The sequence below is a fragment of the Polistes dominula genome, unplaced genomic scaffold, assembly GCF_049000335.1.
Source record: "Polistes dominula isolate Pdom_NZ unplaced genomic scaffold, Pdom_raw_medaka contig_482, whole genome shotgun sequence".
NCBI lineage: Eukaryota > Metazoa > Arthropoda > Insecta > Hymenoptera > Vespidae > Polistes > Polistes dominula.
This window is the reverse complement of record NW_028301016.1, coordinates 304,802-325,085: the sequence shown is the minus strand read 5'-3', so window position 1 is coordinate 325,085 and position 20,284 is coordinate 304,802. Positions and strand designations below refer to the sequence as shown.

The 20,284-nt window shown below is 27.4% G+C and overlaps 1 protein-coding gene across 1 annotated transcript in view; it reads left to right on the top strand.

Moving 5' to 3' along the window:
* The window catches only part of stum (mechanosensory transduction mediator stumble), a 77,805-nt gene that overhangs the window by 3,874 nt on the left and 53,647 nt on the right, over positions 1-20,284 (top strand). The window contains 4 exon segments of the mRNA XM_015317140.2: positions 7,842-8,113; positions 8,719-8,949; positions 9,559-9,948; positions 9,951-11,382. Of these exon segments, the coding sequence (XP_015172626.2) occupies positions 7,894-8,113; positions 8,719-8,949; positions 9,559-9,948; positions 9,951-11,382 (2,273 nt within the window). The 5' untranslated portion in view covers positions 7,842-7,893.

The following is a 20,284-nucleotide window of genomic DNA, read 5'->3' as shown; positions in this document are numbered from 1 at the left end:
AAATTTCCAAGATAAATTCAACGGGGAGCATACTAAAACGAATAATAAAATGTTCTTGCTGTTATATGTTACTCTCACATCGTAAACATGTCATCTGTCAATCAATTGTAACTTCCATGTATACATTCACAAACCATGGAATATTTGAATGACGTTTGAGTTTGATTTCAAACAAAATGTTCACCATTATATTGAATACTTTGTGAAAATAAGACATGTAAAAATTTATCCATCAGAAAATTAAAAAAATAAAAAAGAAAATAAAAATTGTTATTAAAATTTGACATCCGAAATTTTGTATCAATAATCGAAATTTATCGATTAGTTTACAAATTCTTTGAAATTATGTTTGAAAATTGTTCTTGCATTAGTAAAAAAAGAAAATAATTTATAAATAATTCAAATAGATTTTTTTCAGATTTTCTATAAATTTTTTTTTTTTTTTTAGGAAGAATTTGTTTTATTATTGATATCAAATTAATTTCCGAAATGAAAAATGATCGTTTTCATGCGCATGACCGTACAAAGATTATTTTTCAAATCACTCTCATAAATCTGTCAGCCGAAACGATGCCCTTATCTTAGACTTTAACCACGAACCATCGAAAACAATTTACATGTTAAGTTTTCCTTACCTTGCTGAGAGAAATAAAATTCCTTTGGGAAAAGTTTCAAATTCGAATGTTTGGAGAAAAAGTTTGAAAGTATATATAAATTCTCGAAGATAACGTACATATTTATATTTCTAAGGAGTTCATGAATTTAAAAAGACAATTACCTAAATTCAATTAACTATTTAGAGAAAGCGTAATAATATTAAAGATAAATATCCTCAAGTAAAAGTAAGGTGTATCTTATCCGATTATTTCGAATTGAAAAAAAATTCACATCTTGGATCAAAGATTATTCGTTTAATTTAAAATATAATAGTAAAAATAATTATAATAATACGAGATAAAGTATACAAATTATTGTAAGAGTTTTTCTTTTTTTTTTTTAATCTCGGAAGAAAAAAATAATCAAATGATCAAATAGCATCGAATCTAACAAACCGATCGCTTAATTGGAGAAAGTTTGTAAATAATTAAACACTTCGCTGATCGGAAGCTATGTTAGTTAAGTATTTATGGATATGTAAGATCTAAATAGAAAATGAGAATAACAACGAGCTATGATCATTTTTTGATACGCACCCGAGTAGTTGGCAGGAACGTCCGAATATAACTGATCGCTAGAGTTGAAGGAATACGTCATTTCAAATTCTATCCTTCAGAGCGTAAACATACAAACCGTACGAAGGTATGTAATCTTTTTAAAGCTACTTTAAAGTTATACAAAATATTCTATTTTCAAATTTTAACGAAAATTATATAATGTGTGAAATTATATTTCATACTTAAACTAATATATATATTAACTTTTAAATGTTAATGCGCGTAAGCATACAAACCGTATGTAATCTTTTTAAGAAAAGCTACTTTAAAGTTATAAACAATATCCTATATTCATATTTAAATGAAAAAATTATGTTTAATACTTGATTAATATTAACTTTTAAATGCTACTTATAAATTAATCTCTCAAACTAACAATCATATCAAATAAAATATAATATATAAATGTATATGTTGTGTGACTTCGCAGATCAAGATATCATGGAAATAATAAAAAATTTACTTAACAATTCTATTATAAATATATTTTAGAGTTATTAAAAAATATCAAAAATATTAGTCATTTTATTTACGTCTCTTAAAAGTGATTTTAAAATTTAATGACCTTTAAGTGGCCTTGAACGAAAATATTCACGTACTTCTAACTAAAAGGTTTTTAATAATTATGATGGACTGGATGATCAAATTTGACATAATCATTTGTAAAATGTGATTTAATTATTCTTAAATAATAAATTTAATTGTTCCTACATATAATTAACAAATATCAGTATAAAAATAAAAAACAATTAATTCCTTTAACAAAAAAATCAATCAATCAAGTTTCATGATATAATATATGCAATTATTTTTAAAATAATACACAAATAAGTTACAGAATTGTAAATGTGTAAACATTACATTATCAAAAAATAGAAAAAGCAAAATAATGTTTCTTTTGAAACAAGAATCGGTTGATTTAACGAATCAAGGACCTTCTTTCTAACCTCTCGGTATTGCGACTTAAAAAAAGGGGCAATTGAACGCGTAAGTGAGTGAAATCGATCATCGAAAGGACACGTGGAAACTTAGTGTAAGAAAATAGTCCTACTTCGTCCTAGATTCTTAGGTTTCTCGTGACGAGGAAGGAGAGTTGAGCAATTTTATCGGTTAAAAATTTTCTATCTCGTGCATGATATCTCGTTATCGCAAAATACTTATATACATGCATAGACACGTGTACGTATTTATATAGGTATATTTGTATCAGCATATACCTAGACATTTGTACGTAGGGTTTCTTAGCTTTGAAAGAGTACGAGAGGCGTGGGCGGTTACTTTTGCTGCGGCGCTCCCAGCTAGACGATCATAATTAGATAGAGTGCACGGTGCATAGGTGGGTATCCTGAAAAATTGCGAACACTCTTCGCGTGAACGAATATGCGATTGCGCATATTCATTCAATTTCGACGATGCTTTAAGGTCGTAAGTTTTTTCTTTTTTTTTCTTTTATGTGCCGACAATCATTTTTTATAGCCATTTTTGTAAAACCCTTACTAATAAAACTAGTTAATTGTAGTAGTTAATAGTAATAGTTAATTTCCACTTTTTTTTCAATAAATGATTATTTTTATATGATCGTTTTCTTTTATAAAATATAGGAAGCAATGATATACTCGTTAACAAGTTCCCTGTCAAGATGCATTTGATTAATTGTAAGTGACATTACCATGTCATGTCTACCTAAAACTCTAAACTTTATAGCGTTTATGTTGAACTTTGTAGCGTTATATGTTGAACTAAAGTTCATCAATAAATTTATATAATTTTATATTAATTAATAATATTATATCAATAAATTAATATAAAAACAAAAAAAAAACAAGTCAGACATTACTAAAGATTTGAAGAATTTAACAGATACATATCCCATAACATATAAACATTACTAAAATACATAATAGAAAAGTTTGTACATGCCTGACGCATATTAGATTCGAATAAACTATCATTCAAATTACTGAATACCGGATATAATCGACGTTTTATTATAAATAAATAATATAAGTAGAGAAACTAAGAACTAAGAATTTACACGATTTGTTTTTTGCGGTTAAAAGAGAAAATACCTGGAAACGAAACGAAGGGACCACTCACATGTTAACACTGATGACACTTCAATCATACAATTTGATTTCTCTTTTCTCGGAAAAGATGCCGTACTTTTTCTTTTCGACATAACGAGCACATTTTGCAAAAGAAATTGCGACATGACACATCGACGACTTTCACGATTACCGAGTCGTTGACATTCTTATATTACCTTCGTGCCTTCATTCGCTATTATTTTTTTTATGCGCATATGATGTATAATTCAAATGATGAAAATTTATACAAATTGCGTGCTTATTTATCGTACATGGATATTATTTTTTTCCGCAACGGGAATAATCTGTATATTTAATTAAATTAAAAGGAAAAAAAAAACAATAAGAAAATGATCTATCATGTTATATTTTACATGTGTATATGCGTACGTGTTTGTCTATTCTTTGGTAGAAAACGGTAGTCGTAAATATTAGCATGGTATTCGTTCAACAACGAATGACAAGAGACCGTGAATTATACTTTGGACACGAGGTCGCAATCGTTCGAACTTAACTGCATCTAAATTCTAAAAGCAATTTAGGTGCCGCTCTTAACGTGACACTTCCTTCAATCTTACTTGAAACGTTCAAAATCACGAATAATGCTTTCCTACGTAACAAAAAATCTAGTTTTTCTTTTTTTTTGTTCACATTTCATAATTCAAGGTCATTTTTATAAATTTTATATAAAATGTACTTTCATTTAGAAAAAATAACTTCATTTTTAAACATTGTTTATCGTTGTTGTTCAAGTATTATTTCAACAACGAATATCGTATTATCTTTTTAAGAATTTTTTTTAATTATTATGTAAAATAAAATAATAATATTTATATAGTCACTTTTAAAAATAAATATACATATATTTATTTGAAGCAACCTAAAATGCCGTTAAGTTCCATTAATTCGATCAATCGATACTCTCTACCTTTCGGGCATTGATTTTCACCCGAGGGGAGTAAATTTTAAGGCGTTGATAGAAAACTCACTTCGATAATTTAGTAGAAGTTAACGATATTATTTCTATCACTTTGTTTAAATACACGTGATAATATTCGAGACATTAATTCAATTCTACTTTTATTATTAAAACTATTTATCTACATATACACATTGTCCAAATAATGAAACTATCAATTTAGTTAAATTTACGGCTAAAAATCAAATTAAATTCGGCAAACAGTTTCGATGTAAAATTACCAAAGATTCGAGATTTGTGCAAGGGTGGGATGACGTAAAAATCGTTAGTGCAAATCGAAACGCCACATGTTCCAGCATGATTAAGAGAGCGTAAAGAAGGTGCGATATACCTAAAGCATTTCGTACTATACGAAGAAAAAGGAAGACATTAAACTTTAGCTCGGCCAACTGTAGCGAAAACACCGTGAAGAAGAATGCTGTGAAATTAGCTTATTTAGTATAGTAGGATCGACGGATAATGACAGTATTACGCGAGCTCTTAATAATTAACCAGGCATCAGACCGAGACGTAGATGAATCCTCTTCCCCTTTCTCGAATTAGTATCTCTTCCTGAGAGTATTACTTCGAACTAAACGAGCTACGCGAGTACTTTCGAAAAGTCGAAAGTGAGCAAATTTAATGCTACTGTGGAAATTGCACAAGAAAACATTTCGTACTATATGTATACGATAATACGTTTATATACATTAGTGTAAATCAAAGTGAGAACATTTCATGCTGTTCAAGAAAATTTATTAATACAATATTTTTTATCACATATTCTATAATATGCCTTTATAATTGAGCCGTTTATTTTGAAAGTGATCTAAGTCCATTTGAAAAAAAATTAAATTAATAATAGTTACATTTTTACATGATCTTTTCATTCTAAAGACTATAAATTATATATTTAATTATAATATAATTAGTTATTTTTAATTAATTAAATAATTATAATATAATTAAATATATAATTTTGATATTAATTATATATTTAATATATTTAATTTTATTATATATTTAAATTTATTAAGATTTGGTAATACGAAAATTTGCCGGTTAATGAAGTGATGAAAAATTTTATTATTTTTTAATAAACTTTTATATATTTTATAAACGTTTATATATTTAAAGTGGTCTAAATCCAACTACAGCCATTAAAAACCTATTATTTCCTAAATAATGTTAATAATTTAGTTTGCATTACCATACAAAAAACAAGACCTAAAATACAAGAACTAAATAAATTTATTAAATTATATACTCCACTTAAACACCACAGTTTTTTTAAATTCCTCCCTCATACATAAACTGAACAAGACTATCTATCTGTCTATATATATAAAGGTTTAATTTGATTTTGTTTTCTGAACCTTTTAACTCCTATTTTTGGGAAAAGAAAGAAATTTAAACGAAAGAATTTAGCACGAAAAAAAAGCAAGAAAGAAATTGGCAAGAAAGAAAACGCAAGAAAGCATTTCGCCATTCAAGCGCGCTAAATTCGGTTGTTTGTAGCACATACGTTTATATAACATCCGTTTATTTTCTTTGAAATTTTTTAAAAGATGCTTTTTATTGGTGTTTTCTACAGTAAAAAAAAAACAATTAAGATAACATACAATAAACCGCAAGCCCATTTTTTCAAAAATTGGTTAGCTTTGCCAGTAATTAATAAAACAATATTAATTTTAATGTAAAAATTATTTAACAAAGAATAAAAGTTGAATATTTTTTTGTTTTTATAACATAAAAGTGTATACATTTATTCTTACTTCAAGAAAAACTTACTTTTTCTATGAACTTGTGCTTTCTTAAGAATTGAAAACGTCATTTCATTGATTTTGAAAGTGGCTTTAGTCTAATCATAGCCATCAAAAAATATTATTTCCTAAATAATGTTAATTCTTCCAATTGGGATTTAACACATTTAGAAATCAAAAAATATTATTCTAAATACTATATGTCATCTATTATCTATATTTTTAAATTTAATTCAATGCAAACCCTTAAATATCTCGATTGGAACATAAATGAACTTACAATTATGCCACTTTCAAAATGAACGGCTCATATACAAAATGTTTAAGGAACAAATTACAGGAGCATATTTTGCAAGTGGAAATAAAAAAAAATGATATATGAAGTTCACTTAGAAATGCTTTATTATGATGTTATAAACAAATGCAATTGAAATAAGTAAGAGCAGATTTAATGGATCAATGAGCAAGTCGTTTAGCATACGTACCCAAATATTACACCAAAATTCGTGTTAAAAGCTTCTTTATCAGGTGAAATAGCCTCACCTTGTAAAAGTCGTTTCATCTGTTTACAATATTCTTGATGAGAAAAATTTTACTGTATTCATATATCGATTATAATATTCAACTTCTTTCCAGTAATTAATTAGAAGTAATTCTTAAAAAGTAATGATAAGTAAATCTTTCATCAGCTCGTCATGTTTTTTAAATTGTATTTCATGATATCTATTGTTGAGATAAAGTACGTCAAATGCTTAGTGTAGAAGTATTTTCAACAAAATTTAAGATTTGTCATTTTCTAGAGTTGAATGAACATCATGCTATTCACTCCTAGGTCAAAATGAGCTCAAGTTGTATAATGGAAAATAGATATTAAAAATGCAGAGCAATGTATTACTGTTTTTATTTATTTCAATTTCATTTGTTTTTCTAATTTTGTAATAAAGCATTTTTTCTATAATCGAACTTTAAATAACATTATTTTCTTGTTTCCATTTGCAGAGTAAGCCTTGGTAGTTAGGCTGGGACAACTTGTATTCATATGTGCTATTACAAATTTCATGATAATTATGAAGTTAAGTGTAATTAAGTAGTACAAATGTCCACATTGTATATGTGTATTGATATACTAATTAACACAGAGATAACATATGCTCTTATAAATGTAATATTATAGTGTTAGTGAATTTAAGTCTAATTAAGTAATGCATATATATACACACATATATATATATATAATTGCATATATAATAAAATTAGTGAAACTACGGCTAATTAACTAGTATACATATATACACATGTTATTGTACACTTTAACACTAATGATGAAATTAAGAAGTACCATTTACTTATGATATAAATAAAATAACATTTTTTTATGAGCTTTTCTTTTAACTTAAACAATGAATTGTTCTTAATTTTATTTCTTTTATTCTATAATACAATATTTGAATATAATTTTACTTTATTTTTTAAGCATCAAATTGGTTCCAGTTTTATTTACACTTGCAAATGAGCTGTTTTGTTTTAAAGTCGTAGCAGTATAAGTCCAATTTTGAAAAATAATTAAGATTACAAAACAAAACACGTGAAATACTTCTTTTCATATTTTATATAATAACAAAAAAAAAATTCTTTTCATATAATATAACAATTTAATAAAATATTCACATTATATTTTATATTTTCATAGAATAACAATATAATAAAATTTTCATTATATTTGTTATTATGTTTTCATATAATATTTTTATATAATAATAATATAATAAAATTTTCATAAATATAATAACAAACAAATCTTTGTAATTTGTATTCTTAGGTGAGAGTAAAAAAACGTCAGCCTCTATGAAGGATTCAAGAGATCAGCTAAGATGAGACGCTTTGACGATGCTCGTGGTACGCGTAAAACTGGAGCGTCACCTCCATTTCGTGTCATTACGACACGAGATTCTTCCTATCTCGGCTCGTCCTTGTCGTCATCGTCGATCAAAACCCAACAAAGATCGACATCACCGAAATTACAGCTTCCAGCTCAACCACCATCACCGCCACTACCAACCGCACCGGAACCATACAAATTGGTGCCATCTGGTACGATTAGATTATTTTTAATCAATTAATCAACCAATTTTCTCTCTAATTATGTTTTTTTTTTAATATTTTATTTCAATAGAAGTATTTAAATGTGTTTTGATAGATGAAATGATAGTTATTTGATTTTTGGTATTATTTATACAGGATAAAGAACAACTTTCATATAGAAACTCATATTCGAAAACATTTCGTTTCCTAATTATAGAACATGATGTATGTGCTAATCAATTTAGGTAACACTACGGAATTATAATTCCAAACTTAATTATTTCCATCAAAGATTAAATTAAAAACAAAACTACGATTTACTATAACTCCTTAGACGAGATTTAGAGAAAGTATTCTGACAACACGCGTCACGTTTTTTTTTTTAATTATCAAACGAAACGAATCCGGACATGAGTTATTGTATGAAAGTTCTTCATAATGATATTTTTCATCATCTATATAAATTTGTAACAAAATTGATTTCAATTTTTCAATTGATAAAAAAATTAATTTAAAAGGAAAGTCTGATAGGTTAGAATATTTGATCTGCAATTTTTCAATTATAATATTCAATATAACAAGAAAGAGATGAAATAAAATGCTCGTTATAACAGGTACAGCCCTTGGTAGGGCTCATCGTCGTTCCAGTTTCGTGATAATTGCCGAAAGTAGACCAGCAACACCAGAATCAAGAAGTGTCTCACCTACTCAGCCACCAGGAAGAGTTTCGCCGTTCCGAGGTCGTGGTTTCAAAGGTCCACCACCTAGATCAAGACCTGACTCACCGGATGATTATCTCGATCCAAGAAAAAGCTATCGGAGAAATGTTCGCAGTGATTCGAGAGGTATTTACATATAAATAAAAGATTCATAAAAATAAACAAAACATGATAATTTAAAAATGTATATATTTCTCGTAAAATACAGCATGAAAATTCTTCGAGCTACTTAATAAAATAAAAATTACTTTATAAGTCGAAATTTGTGCACTTTTTTTTCAAAGTAACGTGTTAAAATTTGATTAAGTATAATTTCAAAGTTTTGTAGGTCTTTTATAACCTGATACATAACCTGTTGATTTATGTATAATATAATTAGTACATATACGACAGGATTTGTACTATGTATATTTACTATGTATATACTATGATATATACTATGTATATTTGATTGCACTATCTAACTAATAATCAGTTAAAATCAAATCTTCACTTAAAACTATGCCGCCCGGTACACCACGGTGGTGTCATGCGGAAATTATCGGACAAAAGTTAGTGGGTGGTTTCATTTAAAAGATAAATACTAACAATAAGTATCCAATAAAATATGAATAAATAGAAAAACGAAAAAATTTTGATGAAAAGAGCAGACGGCAAAGTGTTAATAAACATCAAATTCTTTCACAACGACAAAAAATAGTTTTTCTAAAATACTTTCTTTTATTTTAATTGTAGCATCACAGCATACCAGTCCGAGAAAGAGTTTAATACCACAACCAACCCAACGACGGCGATCGGTATCGTTAAGCAAAACAAGTGATGACAGAGTTTCACCAAAGATTGGACGTCGAGGGGACCAAAAGAATCGGTTGAGTGTTCACGGAAGTTTCGACAACGTTAGTGATTCTCGAAAAAGTAATACTGTGAGCGATGTATCCAGATCGAGAGGAAATCGATCAGGAAGAATACCACTAACTAAACTTTCACCAATTCGTGGTACTCCAACAAAAGTGGATAAGTCAAATACGGGACCAGCAAGAAGAGATCCTAAAAATGTAAAGAATCTTCAACGAAATACGATGACTGGTATATCATCTGGTACACGTTTTATTTCTCCACCGACAAATACTCAAAAAGAGAGAGGTTCATAACAACCGATGACAACACGGTAGTACCTGCGAAAACATCCAAAATACCCTTGAAAAACAATGGATCCAAAGTTTCATCCAGTATTAGCATGCCTGAAATGTCCAAGAATAAGGAAACCGATAACAATGAACAAATGATTCAAATGAAAGGAATGAGTAATGGAACTAACCAGGAACGATCAAGCAACAGTAACATCAATAATAACGATCAAATCGGTTTAACGGATCTTTTGAAAAGAACTTCTGGTGTAACTGGTACATCAAGTGTTGTTAATACTACAACAACGACAGCAGTACAACCTCTTCGTATCGATAATTCAAGAATTCCGATAGATCCAACGAAAATTGAAGGACAGTTGGTTGATCTGACGAGAAAGTCCGAATCGGCAATGTCAAAAAATGATTCAAACGGAAAATCAAAATTACAGAGTGGCCAAAATGAAGAAAAACATCATCGAAAAAAGAATACGCCAGGTTATGAAACACCAACCAAAACCAACAACGAACGTTATTCTATGACGAGCAAAGAAGGTACTAGTGATTCTTCAGCTAGCTCGAACAATGCAATTAAATCACGCTTGAATAGTGCACGAACAAATAGAGGTTATAATCGTACGACTAGTCGTGAACGTCTCGATGGAAAGGAAAACGATTCTGCCAGTTCTAAGGGTTCCAATCCGAAAAATCAAAAAAATTTGAAGAATAACAAACGAACAGCTTTCGACGAGTTTTCACCAGATTCTAATACTTCATTGTTAGAAAACAGTACCAAGCAAATAGAAATCGAACAAGTCGAGTTGGAAAAAATTATTAGTGATGGAAAATCGAATATCAGTAACGACATGATTCTTACAACAACGGGCAAAATTGTTGGAAATACAAGTGGTCTAATTAATAACAACAAAAGCAACAATGACAGTAACTCGAGATTAACCAAGTTAACTGGTAGTAAAGTCATAACTGAAGCTACCGTTGAAAATGAAACAAAACAAAAAGTTAACGATCAAAAACAAAATAATTTAGGTTCGACAAATGACTCAGAAAGAATAACTGGAACGATGTCATCGATGAAAACAATTAATAATGAAATAACGAATTCGACGATATTGCAAACGAATGGAATCTCTGTGAACTCCGTTGGTGACCCTAATATCGGGAATATTTCTTCTAAAGGATCTCAACATCGAAATAATGAGAATCACGATGAAAATACACTTCAAAGATCATTGACACGACTTTCTACTAGTTCTAATGATAGCGAACGATCTACCGATACTGGAGTTAGTGTTGATACCGTTAAAGGAGTTTCTTCACCGAGAGTGAAAAGGGGGATGCATATTGTCAAACGACCGGATGAAATCGAGACGCTTAGTGGAAATGTTATGAGACCGGAACAAAATGGTGACCCTACGTAAGTACTTATTTTTTCTCTTTTTTAACTATTACATTAGATTATAATAACGTAAAGAAATATTACATTCAAATTGAACACTTGAAATTGGTATTAAATTGTCGCGTGACGTAAGAATTTACGTGAATTCTTGTATAAGGTTTAAGTTACGCTCTGTGATTGTTGAATCATAATTTATTTTTTTATCATATCTGCTAATTAAGTAAACGTATATTTTATAGAATATAATAGTTTTTACTATTTGATTAGACTAACAAGGAAATACGTAAGATTTGGAATAAATAAAAATTTCATTTTTTAGACACTGAATTATTATCTTCTAACATGTTAATTAAAAGATCGGAAAGAATAATATTGGATTCTTTAAAAAATCAATGTATTAGAAGAAAATAAATAAATTCTTGTTCAAATATCTTATTCAAATATATGAGCCGTTTATTTTGAAAGTGGCATAACTCCATTTATGTACAAATCGAAATATTGAAGGGTTTAGGTTTTAGTGCAATATACGTACAAGATACTAACGAGTTATATTGCTTAAGTGTATCTAAGATTGTTAAATTTATAGTTCCTATTAAAATAGTGGCAATTATATGCGTTTTCTTACCACGAATGGAGTTAAGCCACTTTCAAAATTAACAACCAGATTTATTATAAAATTTCGAAGGGGCCTAAGTCCATTCAACATAATTTAAGATGCTTCAAATTGAAAAAAAATAATACTCAATTTGTTTGACATATATTTAAAACACTTCAGAAACATAGTTTATGCGATTCAAAACATTTTTTAACTATATAACTTACAAAATTACAAACATAACCTACAAAACAATTTACTATTTTGTGTATATGAAAGAGATTTGAAGAAATTATGATGTTCCGGTGGTATATATCGTAATAGGTCAATTATGTTCTTGAATTTTGCTGTTTTAATTTGTCTGATATTTTTATATGATGATTTCAATACAATATTTTCGAAATTTCTTGGTCTACCCCGACGTGGTAATAAATTCAGTACTTCCAAATTTTCATTCTCATTTATTGATATCTTATAGAAAATTTGATACAGTTTATTTCTGATAAAACGCACCCAACATATTTTTAACCAGTTTATTGACTCTTCATTAGAATTCTTTACCCTTTTAAAAATTGCGTCTTCTAATAATTTTGTTAATACAAAATCTTTTTGTCTCATTTTATTTACAATAAAGTATTAGCATATTTACTCGGAATATAAGCAATCTCAAATGCTTTATTAATACATAACATAAAGTTGTATAATAACCAGGTGTAATCGGAAAATAATAATTGACAAATGGAGTTAGGCCACTTTCAAAATAAGCTTTTCATCATTCTATTAATCAACAAATTTTCTTGTTATAAAATTTTCATGATTTTAAATATATTTGTAACATATTGCTTCAGAATGACAAGATTATGTAAAAATGTAACTATTACGGTAGCTAATTCGATTTTTTTTGGAAAATGGAGTTAAGCCACTTCCAAAATAAACGGCTTATGTACTCCCAAAGAAAACAGGAAAAAAAAATCTAACAAATGTAGTTACGCATAAGTAAATAGAACGTAATATGAAATAAATATCGTATCAAAGAATCGTGATAAAAGTTTAGCGAAGAAAAAACGAGCGAACTTACAGCGAAAACGTACTGGCGGTTTGGGTTTACGGTATTCTAGTCATTAGAGGGGTATAGTGGGGTGAAGGAATAGAAAGTTACGATGTTGGTCGAGGATGAATCCGACCTACGCATGCTGGTGTTAGATTGTTAGAAGTTCTAGGGTTCTTTAACCTCTGAATAGTTGTAAACCTCTCCGCCTTCGGAAGATCGATCGAAACATACGAAGTAGACTCTGTATCGATCCCCAACGAGATTTACATGACACCGCATGAACAAGTTCTCGTATGAACGAACGTGAGATATCTTACAGATAGATCTAACAGCATCTAACGAACTTATCACGAATATATTTACATTTTACGTTAACGTTAATTATTTGCGAATTATATATTTTTTCTTTCTTTTTTTCTCTTTAATTTTTTTTTTTTTTTACATTAGTGACGAAGAAAGATGAGAAGAGGGGTTGTAAGAGGAAGTCAGCGTTAAGTTTTTTTTTTTATTAAAAAATTTTTCCTTCGATCGGAAGAATTTTCAATTAAACTTGTATCGGAGCGATTAATCATTTTAACTTTGACGAGGTGGAGGGGTGGGGGAGAGAAGAAATAAGGAAAATCATGATAAAGTTATCAACAATCTTACTGCGTACACGCAACTAACTCCTATAGTATTATTTCTTTTAGAAAAAAAAATTTCTTTTTCTTACGTGGAAAACAAATAGTCGGTTTCGTAGGGAAAGAAAATTATGTTCTCTTATGAGAGTTAGGTATAACTGATGTCTAGCACATGAGAAAAGTAGAAACGACACGCGTATTTCAGATAAACGTCGTGTAATAAAAGTTCTTCTATTTTACAAGTAAAATTAATAAAAGCAAATACTTTTGCGGGGTTCAACTTTTTTTCAAAGATATAAAATTAAATAAAAAAAGAAATGATAAATGACACCTAAAACAATTCCAGCAAAGTAGTATGACAAGTTTCATATTTCAGCTTTTAATAAATCGTCCAAGTTATTATTTTTGATTATGTATATTTGCAACATATTTATATTATATAATTATATTGTCATATTACAATATATAACTTTATATTAGTATTGTACTTTACTGGTATTACTGAAAATGAAAATATCCCTGAATTGTTTTTATCTTAAGCCTAGTAACATATCAACGAATATCGATCAGAATATTTTGCCATAATTTCACGGTAATTTTAGATTAATAGAAGTGAAACGTTACCCTTTGGTCACATCATAATTTCTGTGATACTTTCTACAATAATATTGACATCAGTGTTTACCAATAATAGTTAATATAATAACAATAGGTCAAAATAATAATTTAAATTTTTCAAAAATTAGAATCAATTTTCTTAACGATTAACGTTATATAGAATTTTGATTAAATTTTTTAACGTAGAATCATTTCTTTCTTGAATGAACTACAATTGTTGGCTAATTATTCATAAAATTCTATCATTAATGATAGAATCTTACAATTGTACAGGATAACATCTTTGTTTATATATATCGAGAAATTTTAAACGGACAGAACTTGTCTTACCGAATCAAATTAAGACAACTGTACGAACTATTATACTTATTCCGATTTGTAAAGGTTTTCAAAGTCATTTATAATCACATTCGAATACAACAAGATTTATATAGAAGCAAAATTAAACGTTCATATAGTAAGTTATTTTAATATATTTGATTATTACGAATAGTTTTTGAATTCAAAAGTTTTTTTACGATTTTTGTTGATCGCCTACGAATATGGATTTCGAGATAATAATGTATTCATTGTGGTATCTTTATAAAAGTAACATAGGTGTTACTTATTCTGCACGTATGCTTATGATGAAGAACCTTTTTCGATTTTATGAAGTTGCTACGGTTGCGGTTGAATATTGGTTTCATAGATTCAATACCAATCTTCCTTTTAATGATAATTCTAAAATAATAAATTTTATAAGTCTTAATCTACGCATGGAATTTTTATCAGTATTAAAACAGAAATATCCATGTTGGACGGTTGACCAATATATGGATGCTTTAAAATTATCAAGACCAACTTTAGATTGGTATATAAAAACTATTAATAAAATGGAATCTAATAAAAAAAATTAAGGGGCATTACTAGAAAAAAATCAAAATTCTTCAATTGGATTTTTACAAGTGTGTGTGGTTTCTGATCTTTAACTTAACAACAATAAAATATTTTTTGAAGAAATTATTTAATGTGGAATCCTCTTTATATGAATTCAGAAGAAATGATATATCAATGAGTCACTCTTCATTATAATAAATACCATCTTAATAATAACTAGAACTTAATTTTTTGGATTAATAAGAAAAAGATTTATCTGCTTTTTACTCTTTGCTTTAAAAATGCAAAAATATAAAAAATTCTAAAAATAAAAATATAAATGAACAAATAGTGAATGCCTTCACAATGGAAAGTATTTAATGTAAGGAATAAATAAATGTATTCATAATTACCAATGTCTTTTAAGAGGATAATGCATCATACATAATAATAAATTATTTTGTAAATTTTATTCAAAATTAACGCAAACCGTCAGATTTTATTACAATACAAAACTCTGAGATATTTTTGTTTTTAAATTTTGTTTAATTGTTTTTCAAATATTGATATTAATGGATGATCTTAAATTTAGGTATACAAAATCTTGATTACAATTTTTTTTTACTATGCAGAAACAACGTACAAACAATTTTTTTTAATGAATTTCTTTTTTTCATTTAGGAAAAATTAAGTGTATGGACTTTTACAAAATGATTATTTTTGCAACGAAAAAAAAATTGGACAAATCAATTGGAGACAAACCATGGAAAAACTTATCCGTTATTAGAAGTATATTTTTATCGAAAAGAAGCAATTATATTAAAAAAAAATTCATTTATATTATATCTATAGAAAGATGTAATTTACGTTGTTTAACTGACTGAAATGCAAGAATATGCTTTATGTTAGTCGGCACCCTTATGTATCATCCCTAGTAGCATAAAATATTGAAAAATATTGAATACATGTATTCATGTATTTGTATACATGTATTCAATATTTTTCAATATTTTGTGCTATTAGGGATGTTATGCTTTAACATGTTCCGTGCCAAGCCCTTTTTGCCTGATTTGTCGTTCAGACCATGTGATTTTGTGCGCATTAAATAAATATGTTTAAGTGTACCACCGGTAGTACACGTGGCCTGAAGAACAAGTTTAATGTGTACCTGATAATACCCTGATAATACCCAGATAATAAAGTTTAATGTGTACAACCGGTGGTACACGAGGCCCGGAACGTGTTAAATATTGCTTTAATTTCTTTAAAATTCAAGATTTTTTTTATTTCAAAAGTCAGTTAATTTAACTTTCAGAACTAACTTTTTTCCTAAAACAAAGTTTCCTATAAAATACTCTATATTTGTAAGAAAAATTACTTTTTAATTTTGACAAAGAAATACTCATGAAAGCTACTATCTTTTCAAATATCTAATCATCAAAGTAACATAAACATAAAACAATATTTTATATAAAATGTATTATTAGACAAATACTTCAAATTACGAAAATAAATGATTAAATAATGCTAACTGGAAATAGTACCTTAATGTTATCTGGTTTTCTTTTTTCCCCATAAATTCTTATACGATCTATTACACCTGATCCGAAAAACCTTCTATTTGCTAAAACAAAAGCTATAGTTTTGCAAAATAATATTTATAAAAAATCCTGTAATTAATGTCCAAGTAATCAGTTAATTTTAAATGGTCAATTATTATTATATTACTCTCCAAATACTTAACATTATAACATCACAAAATTTTAATTAAATTTCTTTTCCTGAATTTTCTTTATTGAGAAGCAAGAAACATATATGCGTACTTATACTGGATTAGAGTATCATAAGTATATTCTTTGATACGTTACGATATCCGTGACATCAATATTTATCAAAGCTTAATGTCATACGGACAATCGGTCTCAGAATCAAAAATCAAATCAGTTTGAATTATCCCAGCTTTAAAAGAGACTTTCTCCATAATAATCGTCTTATTAAATTTACACGGTATTTCATCAGAGCGAATTATACGTTGATACACAGAATTTACGTACACTGGCCAAACTATTCCTTAAATTAAACCAATGAAACGATAAAATCCTAAAGTTTTAAAGAATATTATTATTGTTTTTTGATTTTGAGAAATCCTAATGTGTTACATTAATAACGACAACTTCAAGCAAATTAAATCAACACAGACCAGTACGTAACATTATATATTTCGATTTGTACTATTATAAAATTATCTATATAAAGCAATTACGTAGAACGAAATTTATATAAAAGCTAAATTAAGCATACATATAGTGAATTATTGTAATATTTGGAGAGATCAAGATTTTTTGCACTGATAAGTTTTACGCTCCTTGATTAATATCTCTGATTATGGCTGATAATAGTTTCAGTGACGTATTAATAATAATTTATAAAAATTTTTGTGAGGGCATAAGTGTTGAGAATTGTAAACAGGAGCTCATGTTATTAAAATATTTTAAATATCCAGTTGTATGTTTTCAAACAATTAACTTTTGGTATTTGATTTTCCTTGAAAGTAAAGACCGTTTCCTGAGAGAAGAAGCAGTAACTATTGTAATCGGACAGGGTGGTCATTTTCTACATGAACTAATAATAAAAAATCCTACCTGGACTACCGATCACTATGCGGATGCTTTAAAAGTTTGCCCAGAAACTATATGTAGGTATATGGATAATATTAATCATCGCTATAATAGTATACTAAATTGTTGGATTCCGTGTGAAAGTGCAAGTTAAGTAAGTTCTTGGTTATGAATTTTCAATCAAACTTAACAAGAAATAAATTATCTTATAAAACTTACTTACTACGGATAAGACTTATTTAATTATTTTTAACGAAATTATTTATTTCTACAAAGCAGTCACCATTATAACTAATCACCATTGTAACCTTCTAAGAGAGAAATCAGTTTTCAAAGTCAACCGAAAGTGGTCATACATTCTTTCTATTTTTTTTTTTTTTGTATTATTCATATTAAAATATGAAATATTCTACAAACAATACAATAATTTGAAATCAATGAATATGTACGAGAATGATTAAAACATTTGTCCTAATTGAAAAATTTTAATATTATATTATAAATGACACAACATCTATACATATGTGCTAGTGCTTTTAAAGAAAAAATTATAAGACATGAATATATTATAATATTAAATTTGTTATGTATTACATAGAAGAACGCAATCATTGAGTCTTTAGAGTAATAATAAGGTGTAGAAATTTATTTAAAAAATAATGGATATCTGTTTTACAAAAAATAATGAAAATGTATGCTCTCCTGTATATTAAAGAACAATAGTAAATAATATACATTGTGATAATATATGATGGCTATTTCTTTAAATCACATGTTTATTTGTTTTTGTTAACTTTAAATGGTCAATTTTTTGTAATTTTTATTTATAAATACTAAATATAATTACTTCACAAAATTTTGAAATAATTTCATTTCCTAAATTGTCTTCATCTAAAAGCAAGATACACATCAGCATACTTATATTCGATTAGAATATCGTTAGTATATTCTTTGATACGTTATGATATGAGTGACATCAGTGTTTATCAATGCTTGTTGTCATAAATACAATAGGTCACAGATTCTAAAATCAAATTAGTTTAAATTATCCAGGACTTAAAAGAGATTTTCTTTAAAATAATCATGTAAGTAAATTTTCATAGTATTTTATTAGAAAGAATTATCCCTTGACCGATAGAGTTGTATATACTAGCAAAACTGTTTCCTTAATTTTAACATTACAAGGATACAATCTTACAGGTTGATAAAATATTATTATTGTTTGTTTATTTTTAGAAATCCAGTTGTGACATTAATAACGACTACTTCAATCAAATCAAATCAAATCAATACAGACTAGTACGTAACATTATATATTTCGATTTGTATTATTATAAAATTATCTATATAAAGCAATTACGTAGAACGAAATTTATATAAAAGTTTAGTTAAGCATATATATAGTGAATTGTTTTAATACTTGGATATCAAGATTCGCTTGCACTGATAAGTTTTACGCTCCTTGTTTAACACTTTTGATTATGGATGAGGATAAATTACTTTCAACGCTAAAAATAATTTGGAGAAATTTTCGCAATGGCATAAGTGTTGAGAATTGTAAACAGGAACTCATGTTATTAAAATATTTTGAATATCCAGTTGTATGTTTTAAAACAATTAACTTTTGGTATCGTTTTTTCATATTCGATCCACAACGTTTCTCTAGGCACGGATTATTCCTTATTTTAACGTACGAGGATCGTTTGCTTTTTTTAAACGACATATTTGTACAAAATCCTACCTGGCCTACTGATCACTATGTGGATGCTATAAAAGTTACCCGAGCAACTTTTTATAGATATATGGGTCTTCTTCAAATGTACTACGACAAACAAAAAAATTGTTGGATTCCGCGTGATTCTGTAAGTTTAGTAAGTTTTATTTTATGAATTTTCAATCAATCAGTACAAGCAAAACATTTTTTTTGTTAAAGTCACTTACTAAAGATAAAACCTTTTTAATAAATTTAACAAAATTATTTATTTCTAAAAAGCCGTCACTATTATAATAAATAGTTGTAACCTTTTAAGAGATCAATTTTTAAAATCAAACGTAATGGGTTATATGTTTTAAAAATTTTTTGTATTATTGATATTAAAATATGAAATATTCTACAAAAGATAAAATAATTGGAAATCAATGAATAAATACAAAAATGATTGAAACATTTGTCATAATTGAAATATTTTAATGTTATATTATAAATGACTCGACATTTATACATATGTGGCAGTGCTTTAAAAGAAAAAAATATACGACATGATAATATTATAATTTTATTTTATTATGTAAAATGAAAAAGGAAAGCAATCATTAAAATTTTATACTAATATTAAATCATAAAATTTTTTGAAGTAATAAAGGATAACAATTTTACAAAAAAAAAAAAATGAAAATTTATGCTCTCCTGTATATTAAAGAACAATAGTAAATATTATAAATTGTGATAACATCATATAATGGCTATTTCTTTAAATCACTTGTTCATTTGTTTCGGGTAACTTTAAATTATCAATTTTTTTTGTCATTTTTCTCTACAAATACTTAATTTTATAACTTTACA